At 41.3% G+C, this 16074-nt stretch overlaps 1 protein-coding gene across 9 annotated transcripts in view; it reads right to left on the reverse strand.

Moving 5' to 3' along the window:
* Positions 1-5753: 5753 nt before the first annotated feature.
* Positions 5754-16074, reverse strand: part of TASP1 (taspase 1) — a 67170-nt gene continuing 56849 nt past the window's right edge. For all 9 annotated transcript variants that reach the window (XM_083607350.1, XM_083607351.1, XM_083607355.1 and 6 more), the window contains one exon: positions 5754-7146. In XM_083607350.1, the coding sequence (XP_083463476.1) occupies positions 7054-7146 (93 nt within the window). In that variant the 3' untranslated portion in view covers positions 5754-7053. The remainder of the gene's footprint in view (positions 7147-16074) is intronic.

Here is a 16074-nt window from a genome sequence, read left to right on the forward strand (position 1 = left end):
TAGCTGGATGCATCCCAGTGCCTCTCAAATACATCTGAATCCAATAACTCATCCAGTGATTAAGAAATCTAGGTCTGCATCTTTGCAACTTGCAAGACCGCTCTCAGAAAGAGGACATGATGTGCTTCAGGGGAAAGCTCAATCAAGCATAGTCAACCTTGTTTTAAAATATTAGCTTCCCCCTCCCGTTAATTTTTCTTTTGGATGTAACAAGAGCAGAACCATCTGGAACGTAGTTAGCGCTCTGTGATTTGTTTCTTACTTAGTTGTGAGAAAAAATGTTTCAAAATAACTCACACGAAAAAGGAGTTCGGACTGACATGACCAATATGCTGTAAGGAATCAAAATTTGGAGAAGGGTTATTTTCCCCATCACTGGTGGGCTAAGCGTATCAACACTGAACTGGTCTCAGGTTATGTCCTCTTTAACAGAAAGAAAGAAAAAAGAGTGTTTATAGTTTTTATTCATTAACAAAATCAAGAATTTTCCCTCGTTTTGAAATCACCTGATTGTATCTTTGTGAGCTGGCCTCCCAAGTGTGCATGAAAGCGTTATTATAAAGTGATGACTGCATAATCACATAGTGTTTTATGACTACACTAAGCAGTTTCAAAACCATAACATCTAAACATCATAAAACCAACGACAATTTGAGAGGTAAATGCGTATTGGTGGAATCCCTAGCTGCTGTAGATGTCAGTATTATATTGTTCTGTAGTTTATCCAAGGCCTTGTGAAATACTGCTGTCAATTACCGCCCTGAGAAAATACTCTGCTTTTTCAAGGCATAGTAAATGGCTAGCCTTCATTTAAACAGGCTTCCTTTACTATAGTTTCAGCAACTGCAGCTGGTTTCCCTCCCATTGTGGTAATTTCCCCCACAGTCATTACACACTGGTCACAGTGAACCACCCTCAGCTTGGCTTTCTAGAGCATTGCAAACACCGACATTACAATCCTTCAGTGTGGCTCTTTGCCAGTTTTATATTTAATCCTTCCTCCTCTTGTAGGCTTTAGAGCCTGTCCTTTTTTCATGCTGAACTCCCGTGTGGCAAGAGTCAAAGGAGAGTAAATTGTGGCATTGGAGTAGAAGCCTGGCCTAAAGGCCTTTAACTACACTGTTGTGAAAGTGAAAAGACTGTTGTTTTTTTAATTTAAAAAAAACCAGAAGAAGTCTGTGTGTGTGGCTGGGGCAGTGGAGATAAATAAAGAATAGATTTGTCCCAGGATTCTAGACCTGTCAATGCAGTCATAACGGCCTCGGCCCAGTATACCTGAAGGAGCGTCTCCACCCCCATCGTTCTGCCCGGATGCTGAGGTCCAGCTCCGAGAGCCTTCTGGTTCCCTCATTGCGAGAAGCAAAGCTACAGGGAACCAGGCAGAGGGCCTTCTCGGTAGTGGCACCCGCCCTGTGGAATGCCCTTCCATCAGATGTCAAAGAGATAAACAACTACCTACCAGATATTTAGAAGATATCTGAAGGCAGCCCTGTTCAGGGAAGTTTTTAATGTGTGACATTTTAATGTATTTTTAATCTTTGTTGGAAGCCGCAGAGGGGCTAGACAAACCCAGCCAGATGGGCGGGGTACAAATAATAAATTACAGTGGTACCTCGGGTTAAGTACTTAATTCGTTCCTGAGGTCCGTTCTTAACCTAAAACTGTTCTTAACCTGAAGCACCACTTTAGCTAATGGGGCCTCCTGCTGCTGCCACGGCGCTGGTGCACGATTTCTGTTCTCATCCTGAAGCAAAGTTCTTAACCCGAGGTACTATTTCTGGGTTAGCGGAGTCTGTAACCTGAAGCGTCTGTAACCTGAAGCGTCTGTAACCCGAGGTACCACTGTATTATTATTATTATTATTATTATTATTATTATTATTATTATTTCATTGACAACAGCCATTAATATTAACACAGATCGTCTAGTGCAGTAGTTTCCAACCTTTTTTTTTGGTCATGCCCCACCTAAGCATCTCTAAAATTCTGATGCACCCCCCATGACATATAATAATTATTATAATTCTTATAAATATCATTTTCAAATTGCCCACCTTAAAAATCAAATTGCCCCCCTGTGGGGAATGTGCCCCACGTTGGGTACCATGAATCTAGAACTACTCCTCACTCTAGACAGAGCTCATGAGAAATGCAAGCTGATCAAATTGTAAGTTGATGGTATATTCCAAAACAACAAACCCCATAAGGCATTATAATTTTAAAGCTAATGCTCCTTGCAGCACAGCATCAAGGAGCAACTCACCAGCTAGGAATATTTTGGGCAATTGTAGTCTTTCTTCTTCCAGTCTTCTATATGTTGCATATAGCTGAAAAGAGCTGTAAAAAAATACTCCCAGACCACTTGGAAGTAACTGCATTCTCTTAAAAGGTTCTCCCAAACGAATACAGTAATCTTAAAATGGGCTGAAAATAATATCAGGTCCCCTCAGACACACACCTGCATTTCCCCACAAGTAGCATACACTTATTATGCAAACCTCGAGGAAGCTCTTAACAGTAGTCTCCCTATCATTCACATGAAGGATTAATATCCATCCTAAAATTCTCTTAGCATTCTATATTACTTCCCTTTTATAATACACTACATCATTATTATTGTAGATGTAATAGTATACAGAGCATGGCCAAGCCTTGTTAAGAAAAACCAGTTGAAATTACGGCTCCAACCTGTCTAGTGCGTGACTAGTCTAATTGCGTGTTTGATTAACATAAATCAACAGTTTACAAGCAATTTGTATTTACATGCACTTCATCTATTGCCCTTCCTTTATAATTTCAACCAACAAGTGTGTAATTTCTCCTTGGACAATATCAGTTACCGCCGAGAGCCAAAATTACATGGTGCCAGGGACTCCAGAATTCATTTAGTTGGAATTCATTTATCTTTGATAATCCTTTCTTGTTCCTAAAATTAAAAGGCACACTCTGGGCCCATTTCTCAAGGGAAACGAAGCCAATGGCAATTTACCCAAGATGCTAGTAGGAGTTTAGGTGAGGAACGCTGGCCCATTCATTAGGTTTAGTTCACGCCACACCCTCATTTGACATTCTAACAGTGGCAGTGAAATCAACACTTGCAAGGCTTTGTCAGCAAGCATTTAGTGTTCAAATCTCATCGTGCTAATAATTCATTTTTATTTCTCAGAATGCTACACAGACCAAGCTTTTCAATCTGGATCACTTACTGTCGTTGTTGTGGTTTAGTCGTTCAGTTGTGTCCAACTCTTCATGACCCCATGGACCAGAGCACGCCAGGCACTCCTGTCTTCCACTGCCTCCCGCAGTTTGGTCAAACTCATGTTGGTAGCTTCGAGAACACTGTCCAACCATCTCGTCCTCTGTTGTCCCCTTCTCCTTGTGCCCTCCATCTTTCCCAACATCAGGGTCTTACATAAAACTAAAACTTACATAAAACTAAAATCCCAGAATAAAGTAAAAAGAGAGAAGGGGTCCTTGGAAGCCAAAGCATAAACAATAACAAGACTCGGCACACTTAAAAAAAGGTAATCAAGGTAAATGACACCTGGACAGTTAAGTCCAGTTAGAGGCGACTATGGGGTGCGGCGCTCATCTCGCTTTCAGGCCGAGGGAGCTGGCATTTGTCCACAGACAGCTTTCTGGGTCATGTGGCCAGCATAACTAAACCGCTTCTGGCGCAACGGGACACCGTGACGAAACCAGAGCACACAGAAACACTGTTTACCTTTAAAAATAAGTATATATTTCACTCTATGCTATATTGTAGATATAATGAAAGAAAACCAAACAATATTAATCAAATATCTACCTTCAGTTATTCCTTGATTAATAGTGTTAGTTTTGCCTCTCTGTATCTGCATCAGCATACAATATATGGAGTACAATATAGTACCTTATATTCTGGATCTTGTAACTGTTCATGCTTTACATATACAGTCATACCTTGGGTTACAGACGCTTCAGGTTGCGTTTTTTTGGGTTACGGACCGCTGAAACCTGGAAGTACAGGAATGGGTTACTTCCGGGTTTCAGCGGTCGCGCATGTGCAGAAGCGCCAAATTGCAAGCCGCGCATGCGCAGATGTGCCGCTGCGGGTTGTGAACGTTCATCCCAAGCATCCCTCTATAAAATGGACAAGGACAAAACCTTGCTAACTTTGTGCTATCTTCATCCATTCTCTACGTATTGAATGTAATACTTAACATGGTACCAGGGATTTTTTTCGGCTGGAACTCACCAGAACTCAGTTCTGGCACCTCTCAGGTGCGCATCACTGCCATTCTAAGAAAACAAGGGAAGTGTTCATGGTGTGTTCCGGCACCTCTTTTTCTATAACTACATGGTACTTACTAGAAACCCATCACATCAACTGCCACCAAATGTGCTTTGTAGACACTCAGATCATGAGATGGTAGTGCTCAGACAGAAAACAGGTAGATTGATCAGCGGTTGCTCAGTGGAATTCAAGCCACTGGTCCTTTAAACGTGGCATTATACAAAGCAACACCATCAGTTCTCTTCAAACCTATCTTGAGACAATCCCACATGCAAGATTATTTTGTAAATAAATCTGGAGTGTGGTGGAGATTTCTGGGATAAATGCTCTAATTGGTCCTAAAGTGTAAAGGGGGAAATTGCACCTAATTGCACTTGGATGTAATTAAAGCACCACACCACAGGAACAGCTTTGAGTGGCTGGCTACCCCAAATGAGGGTAGTCACACCCTCGGTGAGTTAGGGACTTACCCTGCATGTAAAGACAGTCTCTGTCAGACTGAGTGAACGAGACAGGCCCTGTGCGGGTTGGTAGCTGGCTGAAGAACAGAGAGCAAAGGGTAAACTGACAATTCTTACAATAGAGGAAAGCAAGCAGTAGTTTCCTATCTCCCATCCGTATGGATCTCTATTAGAAAACAGTCTCATGAGGTTATCGCAAGAATGAACAAAAAACGGTGCTTTCTGTATTAGAAAGTTTAACAATGGAACCAATTCCCTTTTTTCACAGGTTTGATGTGACCAATTTGCGATCTCTGCTGCCGGGCATCTGACTACTATGAATAAATAGTATCTGGAATCATGAGTGAGAAACAGATTGTGCTTCCTTTGTCTAGAAGCAGGAATGCTGGGGGTAAAAATTGTGAACCTGCAAAGAAGAATGTGGGTTCCCCCTACCCCCCTGGTGCAGGGTGAGCTTCCCAAACATTTGCTTTTCATTATCTATGCAATCTGGTTCCAGGCTGAAACCTGACTATCATTCCCTCTCTTTGCACCTTAGGCAGGCTGCTCACTTTGAATTTCATTTTTTATAGTGCATTATTTTTAAATGGCGTTCCACTTCTCCTTTCATCAGGCTCCAGTGACCAACACAAAAGCCACCAATTAGCACTGTAACACAGCCCTGATTTGAAGAAGGGAAGTTAGCTGTGTGATTGACAGAAGGTTTAGCAAATCAGTGCTGTGAAAAACTGGCATTTTTCCAGACCAGACAAAAATGGTTCTCCCCATGCCTGTTCTGGATGAGAAGATAAATGTGTAGCATTGCTGCATTGAGCCCATTTCCAGATAGGCTTAGTGCTAAAGTTTTGTGCATCTAGACATACCCAAATGCAGCTATTGTGGCACAACTTGTAGCCTCCTGTGATGAAGTTTAGCAAACCAGCAGACATCATGTTCAAATATGTAACTGAAATAAAAGATCAACAGATATTTCTTACCACTGAGATTTCATGCTTTACATATCAAATAGAATGAACCTGATTAAAATCAGTTTTTAATGTTTCCTTTCATTTGTGAAGTTAAACAGAGTGATGGCACATCAATTTGCCAAGGAAAGTTGGTTGTGGGATTAAGAATAAGTTGTATGAAACCAAGCAATTATTTCTAAAGGCGGCATATAACATCTTTCAACACAATATAAAAAATCTCCAATAAAATTCCCTTAGACTATTTTGACAGCTCATCAAGTACTCAATAAGATTGTTCTAAGCCATTACATCCCTGTAAACATGCAAATAATTAAACAGCTGAAGATCCTGAAACAATAAGAAAAATGAACTCATATCTAAGAATCAAGTATATAAAATGATGCAATATCATGAATTTTGGCTGTATAAATTCTTCAAAAGGCCACTTGTAACTCTATATTCATAACATGTAAATATAATTGCAGACATTTATATACCTTTACTACAAATTTGGAATTTAAAGAATTGACGAAGAAAGGTAGAATTAGGGTCTTCTTCATCATCCATTTAATACACTTTACATTATTTATCCAGTAATATCATGTTTATTTCTACACCATTCTCTTAAAAATATATTTAAACCAAAGAATAATATTGACTCTTCCAATAAACTTTGTTCTTATTTACATTCCAATATTCCATTATACACAAAGTAACGACTTCATGACTGTACGTTATCTTTACAGAGCCTTTCATAACATATAACAGCTTGAAGTATGCAATACTTAAGCCAAAAAAGTACCATCAACTGAATAGGGAAGAACAAAAGGTCAGGCCATAGTCACCTCCAAATTGTTTCACTGAAACCAATCACTGTTTATATATATTATATGCGAAAAGAACATGTTTAAGATACCACTGGACCCACTGAAACTATTAAATAATGTAAAGAGCATTTGGTCACTTCTGAATTCCAAGTAGCTCAGAAGCCTCTAGCTTCACAATGTGAAACAACAACATTTGCTACTACCGCACAATTTTTAACCATTTTCCCTTGGAATTTTAGGGCATTATTTTCTTATAGGCTAACCGATTAACACATAAAAATGTTTCGTAACATTAAATTATCCATACATTATTTTCATTTGCACAACTGGGAACAGAGTTTCTATTCCACTGGGAGACAAATTCTCATATACATTCAGACAAAGAATATAAAGCTACAGCAGCACTTGTTTCAAGTTAGGGTGCACGTGGTTGCAATAAGGAGTATAAAATGAGAGTAAAATCCTCAACATCTGTTAAAACACCAAGGAGCTTAATATACATAATGGATTTGTGCTCTGCTTGCTGACCAGACAAGGAGCGGTTCAGCTTGCTGAGCTCTCCAGCCGACAGACTCCTCCTTCAATGGCCACTGACTGCCCCGCCACAGCTCCAGGGGGAAGTCTTGAAATGTGGGTCTGCAAAGAAATTGGTGAGAAATCAGGAAACAAGAGAGAAATTGGTGAGACTTCAGGTTGATTTTAAAAAGCCACTAGACAAAAGACAAAATAAAAATAGATAACAAAATTATCATTCATTAACATGAAGCCTCAGGAACAGTGGTACCTTGGGTTACAAATACTTTGAGCTACAAAAGCTTCGGGTTACGAACTCCACTAACCCGGAAGTAGTTGCTCTGGGTTGCAAAATTTGCCCCAGGATGAGAACGGAAATTGCGTGGTGGCAGCAGGAGGCCCCATTAGTGAAAGCGCGCCTCAGGTTAAGAACGGTTTTGGGTTAAGAACGGACCTCCGGAATGAATTAAGTTTGTAACCTGAGGTACCACTGTAACCGAAAAATAACATGTCCAAGATACGTGATTATTAAATGAGGTACATAAACTGATTTATGCTTCAGAAAATGCTTAACTTGTACTAGAAAAATATAATCCTATTTCAACACTCATCATTACAATGGCACAATATGTGTGTGTGTGTTATGTGCATACACAGATGTGCACATGCACCATGGGAATAAGTTTATTAAATATACTTTAGTATGCTAACTGTGCTTTGCTATTTTAGCACAACAGTCAGTCACCCTTTACACTTTTCTTTCATGCTATGATACACTTATGTGAAGTACTAAACAACTTGATCACTCTTCTTGCACACAGACTAGGATGCTTTTGGTTAAAAATCAGCAAACATGAAGGTTCAGGAGGTGGGATATCAGCAATAGCGCATTACAGTACTAATATATACTTTTGCACAAAAGGAATTTTTTTTAATGGATGATTCAGCGCTAACGTTTCAAAGGGTGTCTTCCTATGAATACACTCATGAATGAATCAAGACGGTTTTTTGAGAAGGCTTGTTGTGAGTTCTAAGAGTTGCTGGCATGTATCAAACTGTCCACCTAACACTGTATACAAGTGGCAGCCAATGTGATGTCAACACCCATTATCCCTAACCATTGGCCATGCTGAATGTGGTTGATGGGATCCAACATCTAGAGGAGACCATCTTGGTTACCCCTGGCATAGATCAACCTTTACAACCAGACATTCCACTTAATGTTGGAAAGGAATCTAACAATGTCTCAACACAATGAACATTTGGAGAACATATTACTCAGTTCCTGGAAAACTGCAGTTTTTTTCAGTAGCATTTTTCTGGCTTCCCCTGTGCTGAAAACAGGGGACTTGGAGAGAGGTGGAAATATGGGCATAAAATACACCAATGGGCTTTAGATTTATGGTCTGCTAATGGGTGAGTAAGAAGGAAAGTCACTCCAGATAATCAGATACACAAATTATGTACCAGGGAAGAGGTCACAGAAATAGGTCTGGATTGATTACTACGTTACACAGGTTTGGCTCTGCCTTCAAGAAAAGTCTGCTGAACTGAAGACAGGTCTGTGCTCAGCAAATATTCTCCTCAACAGATCCCTAGTTAGTCACACAGCCTGCTTCCAGCCAAATTCACACTATTACATCTGCACTCTTAACGTGGTTAGACTTGCTGCCACGGGCATCGTGTGTATGTGTCTTTTAAGGGACTGAATCGAGTGAAAGATTATGAGTCATGGAGGTGGGGAAAGTGCCTGTATGAATTCAACAGTGCTTAGTTTATTTTTTTGGCTGCTATTTTGTTAACATTGTTTTATAGATTACGAATGTACTTTCTGAATCCTATAATATGACTTTTGTTGTAATTTTTCTGTTTTTTTAAAAGCTTTTTTAAATATTGTTTTATAGATTGTTAACTGTTTTACTGATGATTTGTTAACTATTCTGTATGATTTGTGTTGCATTTGTGATGTTCTATTATGTTATTGTTATTTATTGCTTGTAAGCCGCTTTGTGATTCATGTGAATGAAAAGCAGCACAGAAATATAATCAATCACTCAAAATCAATCAAGTCTAGGACCCAAGTTCAAATTTCCACTCATCCATGAAGCTCAAGGGATGGATATGGGCCAGTCATACACACAGAAAATTGTTGTGAGATTTGGGGGGCACAGTGGGGAGAGAGAAAAGAACAGTGTATGGGCTCCTTGGAAGAAAGTAATATATTATACTAATGTTTTCATTTTATAAAACAAGTTGATAGAACTGCAAGGGACAGTGTTGAAATGAAAAATCCATTTTGCTTGCTTTAAAGCTTCAACAAAACAAGTCACCGGTATGTCTCAAGGCAGTCACGATCATTTTAACATTATAACTGGGTCACAGGGTGTATCCCAAATCTTGAAATCAAAGGAACACATGTCTTTTCCCCCCCACCAAAAGGACATAGGAACCTTTTAATTTTTAGACAATGAAGTTTTTCATAAATAAGTATTAGCTAATTTATGGACACCATAAATAGTTTGAAACAGTATGTTCATACAGAAAGCAAGCTATAAGAAAGGAATACTGCATGAACACATTACACAGTGGTACATGCATATTTCAGCAGTTCTGCTGCCATATGGCAAAAATGCAGACCCCCATTATGTACATTCACTTATGCTTGTTTACTACACACAGGCACTGGGCTTCAGTAATATATTTATAGCACAAGAACAAAACATTCTTGTATAAACTAATGCCAGTATGTTGCTGAGAGCTGGCACAGAGTTCTCAGAATAGAGAATAGATTATACTTTCTTATATTGTAGAGATAAAAAATGAATCCCATTGACATATTTCACAAAACACATAAAAATACAAGAAAATAAGGATGGAAATACACACACACACACACACACACACACACACACACACACACACATATATATAATCTTAAGAAGTCCACTGAGGAAAATGCACATATATGAACTTTAAGGCTTGCATTTGAAGAAGCTTAAGCTATCACAGTGAAAAGAATGGCATTACTAACAGTTGTGAAAAGTATGATTTTGCCCAGTTAGCATTCTCAAACCTAAGCAGGAATAACGGTTGTATCCCATTTGCACACAGACACCTGCTTGCGCAACACACTCACAGTCCCTCTCCTCCTTGCACAGCCAGAGAAAGGGGTATTAAATGCAGTACCAGTATTAAATGACATCCCAGCCTTCACCCTTTTAACCGCCATGTGTACATACAGTGGCTTCAGCCCTTAATACACTTGATGGCAGCCATCAAGGGAAGGGAACCAGGAGGCGATGCAAGGCTTCATTCTGAAAACTGGCAATTACTATCTGCTGAGAGGTGGCAACAAAACACTACTGGGGCCCTGACAGATGTGGGAATTCTGCCCACATCTGGCTTCTAAATGCATACTACAGCTGCTCATTGAATTGGTCAATGATATCAAATACTTGATTTGCAAAATCCTTTTGGAGGGCGGGCGGGGGTCGTCACACCAACATCCATTGAAAACACTGCAGAATACAGATTTTTGTTTATGAGTTCGGCTTTTATTTTCCTTTGGACCAAAATTTAAATCTACCATTATTAGAAAATGGGGGGAGATGTACATTTGGCAATAAAATATAGAAGCCAGGCCTAGGGGATGATTCAGGCTTCAAGGCACAAATTCAAAGTGTAAGGAATAGGTTTAAAATTGGTAGTTGGATTTGGAGTATCTTCACTGACTGAGTATTCAAAATTTAGACTTCATAACTAGACTGACTAAAAACATAAATCACCTGAATCTCGATTATATTCCAACTCTGACTGTATCAAAATTTCAGAGTCCTAACATCTCTGGAGAACATGCATTTGCAAAAGTGTTACTTGGATACCAGCCAATTAGCTACAGGTGGCAGGTGTTACTATGTCAAGAAGCTGTTCTATTCCACAGCATGATTAAATTACTGTCTCTTTTCAGAACACTTGCTCTGCATATTAAGGAAAGAAATACCTCAAACCCATGTGTCAGGGAATCAGGAGCAGGAGCACTGGGGAGAGAGGATTGGGAGAGCGAAGGGGAAGAATCCGAGGGCAGCGTAGGGGAGTATGACAGTGGCCCGAGAGATTCCATGAGCTTCTCCAGCGAATCAGAAGATTCCCAGAAGGGGGCGCCGATGGTCAGGGCAAGGGGGGTCCCAGGGGGGACGCACCAGAAACAAGGAGCCAGAGGGGAACCCCAAAGCAGCAGTGGAGGATCGGGACCAGTTTCCCCACCAGAGCGTAGTGGGGGGGAAGAGTCACATGTGTCAGGGGCAGTGTCTCCTCCAGAGAGGGAGTCAGGGCTGACCACGCCTCCAACGGAGGGGAAGTCAGTTGCAGCTAGCCCCCCCGAAGGGGGAAGCAGTGACAGCAGCAGTGGAATGGTCAGGAGGAAAGCTGCTGGCTGGGCGCGCGCGCCAAGTTCAAATGTGCAGGCGCGCGGAACAGCAGGAGACCCGGATGGGGAACCAGCTCCTAAAGCCCGCCGGAGGGAGGGAGAAGGCTCAGGGGAATCAGCAGGAGAAGAGGCTAGAAAGGGCGGAACCCCGGCGGGCAGGCGGACCCAGAGGAGGAAGGAGCAGCGGAGAAGGTGGAGCAAGGCTAGAATCTTAAATTGGTGTCAAGGGGGAGGAGACTCAGACGGAGCATCAGCGGTCTGACACTTGAGACGTGGGGCTGCGCGCTGCGGCTCTGGAAGTGAAACTGAACTTCAATAAAGACTTTTATACTTAACAACGAAGCAGCGTTGGTCCTTTGTGAGCTGGGACCTAGGGTAGCTCTGACACCATGCTTCTGACGTTTTTAGATTTTCAACAAGCACCAAGGTATTTTTTGAGGAGGAAGAAGGAAAAGGGCACTGGTACCAGTTCGACTCTTCTCATACTCATACTTTAGGGTTGCTATAAGCCCAAACCACACCACTGCTAGGTTGGCAGAGTCGTGGTAATCACAAGATGCTAAAAAAATCCTAAAGGGGCCAATTCATTTTCCCTCCCGAACTCTCCCACCATACAGCCCTATAATAACTTAGTAGCCTGGAATACCGAGTAAGAGATTTTAAAAACTGATAACTGGGTGGGAAGGAGAGAGCAAGAGTACAGTGCTGGAAGATGAAGATGGATATATTTAATATCTACATTGATGTCGATGGAGAGATCTCGCCCCTCTGTGGGTAATAATAATAAAAAAAGGTCTTGTTGATGACAACCAGGAAATGATAGCTATATGCCATCTATATAAAAATGGAAGAGAAAGAACCACCTCAGTCTGCTTCACACAGAATATATATATTCAAGAGCAGGTTGCGCTGTGGTCTAAACCACTGAGCCTCTTGGGTTTGCCGATCAGAAGGTCAGTGGTTCAAATCTGCGCAATGCGGTAAGCTCCCAGCTTCTGCCAACCTAGCAGCTCAAAAGCACACCAGTGCAAGTAGATAAATAGGTATCGCTGTGGTGGGAAGGTAAACAGTGTTTCCATGCGCTCTGGCTTCTGTCACAGTGTCCCGTTGCACCAGAAGAGGTTCAGTCATGCTGGCCACATGACCCGGAAAGCTGTCTGTGAACAAACGCCAGCTCCCTCGGCCTGAAGCGTGATGAGCGCCACACCCCACAGTCACCTTTGAAGAGGGATGCCCCTTACAAGAAACCCAGCCCAATGAGAAGTAAACCTATTTAGTGTTCTCACAATGCTGACTATTGGGGAGACGGGGAGAAAAGTAGCGTTGGGAATATGTGGAGCGGAGTGGATGGAAACCTGAACAGTAGCAGTCTACACTGCAAGAACTTTGAGGAAGCGCCCCAACTGTATTTCCTTAAAATTGTGTTTTAGAAATCTCTGCTATTTCCAAACAAACAAGAGGGCTACAGTTTAAACACACTTAAATGCTACAGTCCTACGTAAACAAGCTTGGAAAGAAGCACTACGGCAACAAGTGGAGTTTACTGCTCATCAGATCAGATTGAACGTGTGAAAGCACGGGTAGGCAAACCAAGGCCCGGGGGCTGGATCCGGCCCAATCGCCTTCTAAATCTGGCCCACAGATGGTTCAGGAACCAGCGTGTTTTTACATGAGTAGAATGTGTGCTTTTCTTTAAAATGCATCTCTGGGTTATTTGTGGGGCACAGTAATTCATTCATCCCCCCCCCAATATAGTCCGGCCCCCTGCTGAAAAAGTTTGCTGACCCCTGTGTTAAAGCTTAGGTGAAACTGAGTGAGGCCCACCATCAAGCACACAAAAAAGTACAGTGAGGGATTGCATTTCTGCTATTGGCAACCGCGCAGAGCATTTAACAAAGGGAGCAAGAGCCCACCCCACAATAATAAGCACTTGCCTTCCTACCACCCATACATGAACCCACAGTGAAACTGCACCACGAACGCTTCCCTCGGGCACTCACTTATGCCTCTCTATAATCTCCAAGAAGATCTGAATCAGACTTCTCCAAATGCCTATTTCAATGCTGTTTTCAAAGAAACACAGCGCTAATTTTAGGAAGCGTTGCCCCGAAGGACAGAAATGGCACGAAAGCGAGCTGTACTGAACTGTAGCCCAAAATAACATTTCCACAGGCAAATGGGTTGCTTCCTCCCAACCAGCCATTTCCCATCTTCCTCCTCAAAAGTGTATTTTAAGACAGACTAAATACAGTTGCTGGAAAAGAGAGTGGTTACAAGCTCAGAGAGCTACTATTTTTTAATCGAAACCTTGATCATTAGCCATTTACAGCCAGGCTGCTCTCGCTGTCTACTTCTATTAAGCCGACCCAAAAAGTAACGGCAGCCAATGGACAAACTGCTGGGTCTGGTGCTTCTATTGTTAGGTGGTTGGTCAAAAGAGAGAGAGAGAGAGAGAGCAGGCCCATGGAAAAACACCTTATGATGGCAAGTGCTATTCTTGAAGGCAAACCTCCAAATAAAAGGGAAATCCATCAACAAGATCTTGTAGCAGAATCTATTGCCTATTTTCTTAAAAACAGAAGTTCCTAGAGCTTCTTTCAGATGCACTACAACTAATGCCAAAGGCATTGCATACTAAGCAGGCAACATATAGAAAAGAACAGTATTTTAGCAAACACCAAATATTATTTTAAGGTACCAGCTCTTCTTTTTTTCTCGTGTTTAGCATCTCTTTTCTGCTGGCACACACAGCACTTTTATCAATATATGAGGACCAGCACCTTGTTTTATACAGAAAAAAGCACTCTTTTAGCTCTACATGCCATCTTTAAGTTTGTCTCAACTCCCAAGAACACAGAAATTCATCTTTTACAAGAGCAGTTGGTTTCTTAAGCATTAGCAGTTAAGTGGTCATGACATTTGCGGTTTACTTTCTGGAAAACATTTGCAGCCATAGGCTCAAAAGAAAGAGAAGGATTAACTCTCCTAAAGGAAGGTCACAAGCATAATTTAAAAGTGAACCAAGAAGAGCAGCTGTGTCTGTCAGCCCAATCAAAACTGCCAGCTGGAGAATTTGCCAGCAGTATGATAACAATGCACACCAGATGTCCAATGGAGGTTCTGCAAGTAGGAAAAGATCTCTGGGCAAACTGAGCTATTAGCCTTGTTAGCATCAGTACCTCATAGGCTGCCTTCAAGCCACATACTACCCTAGTACTACATAAAGTTTAGGATTATAGTACTTCTAATCTAACACTGAACTTGCCTAGCAATAAAGCAGTAGTAGCACTAGCACTCCTCTCTCCCAAAATACTGACTCTCTGGGAATTAGGGAGATAAGCCATAAATGGCATAAAGACATTTGGATGCAGGAAACTGGATACTGTGAGCTGTCATAAGGAACAAGGGCGCAGAGTGCAAGCTGAAGGATTGACCATGTCTTCTTTTTCTGAATCTACGTCAAGTGTCATAACACAAGTCCAGAAGAGCAAGGCATCAAAGTGGCAGATTCCTTTTGATAAGGAATATTTTTATTGTATTTTTTTGTGCAATGCCATAAAATATTCACATATGGCTAAATCAGCAACTGAACAGTAATAGTTTGGTTTGCAGTATGACTAGTTAAAAGCTTGGAAGGAAAACCTGTCTCTTTAATTTTACTTCCTCCATGCAAAACACCTGATTAAAAAGAAACCCAGACATAGTTGTGTTGCTTGTATCTAGACCATTCAATGGACAGGCTTATTGTTCCTTAGCTTTCTCAGAGTCAGGCTTAACTTTCCACCCACCAATTTCATCTTCTTACAAGCCATTGAAACTTACCGTATTTTTTTGCTCTATAAGACTCACTTTTTCCCTCCTAAAAAGTAAGGGGAAATGTGTGCGCGTCTTACGGAGTGAATGCAGGCTGCGCAGCTATCCCAGAAGCCAGAACAGCAAGAGGGATCGCTGCTTTCGCTGCGCAGCGATTCCACTTGCTGTTCTGGCTTCTGGGATTCAGAATAATTTTTTTCTTGTTTCCCTCCTCAAAAAACTAGGTGCGTCTTATGGTCTGGTGTGTCTTATAGAGCGAAAAATACGGTATTTACTTTGGTTTCACTTCATCAGTGCATCTACTTTTGCTTTATTCCATAACTCTGATCCCAAAAATATTTAGCGGTCAAAGATCTGGATGCAACTTTCAACTTGACCAAGCAGCAGGAGCAAAAGGAAATGCTCTTGCCAATTTTTTTTAAGTGGATTTGCTGAAGAACACTATTCATTCTCTATTGCTTATAGTCACTATTTCAGGTATGCTATGCCAGAAAGAAGCCCACTCAAGACATCACGGCCAAGCATAATTTGGTAATTGGGAGCACCCTGTGGCCTATGGTATGAACAACTTAGGAAAAGGGGATGGTGCATAAGCACAAATAAGAACCTGTGATCATTGAACCAATAGCATGGCCATGATATCTGAACTGGGCCAAAGCTTAATATGGACACGGGAAGACAGAATCCAAATTCAACCAGGAAATTTACAACCCTTCAGCATCCTTTATTTTTGTTTCGGTACAAGAAAAGATAGGGAGAAAACACACCCCAAGATAACCACAATTTTTTACACGCTAAGTATTATTTGTGAC

The sequence above is a fragment of the Podarcis filfolensis genome (genome assembly GCF_964270895.1).
Source record: "Podarcis filfolensis genome assembly, chromosome: 3".
Classification (NCBI taxonomy): Eukaryota; Metazoa; Chordata; class Lepidosauria; order Squamata; family Lacertidae; genus Podarcis; species Podarcis filfolensis.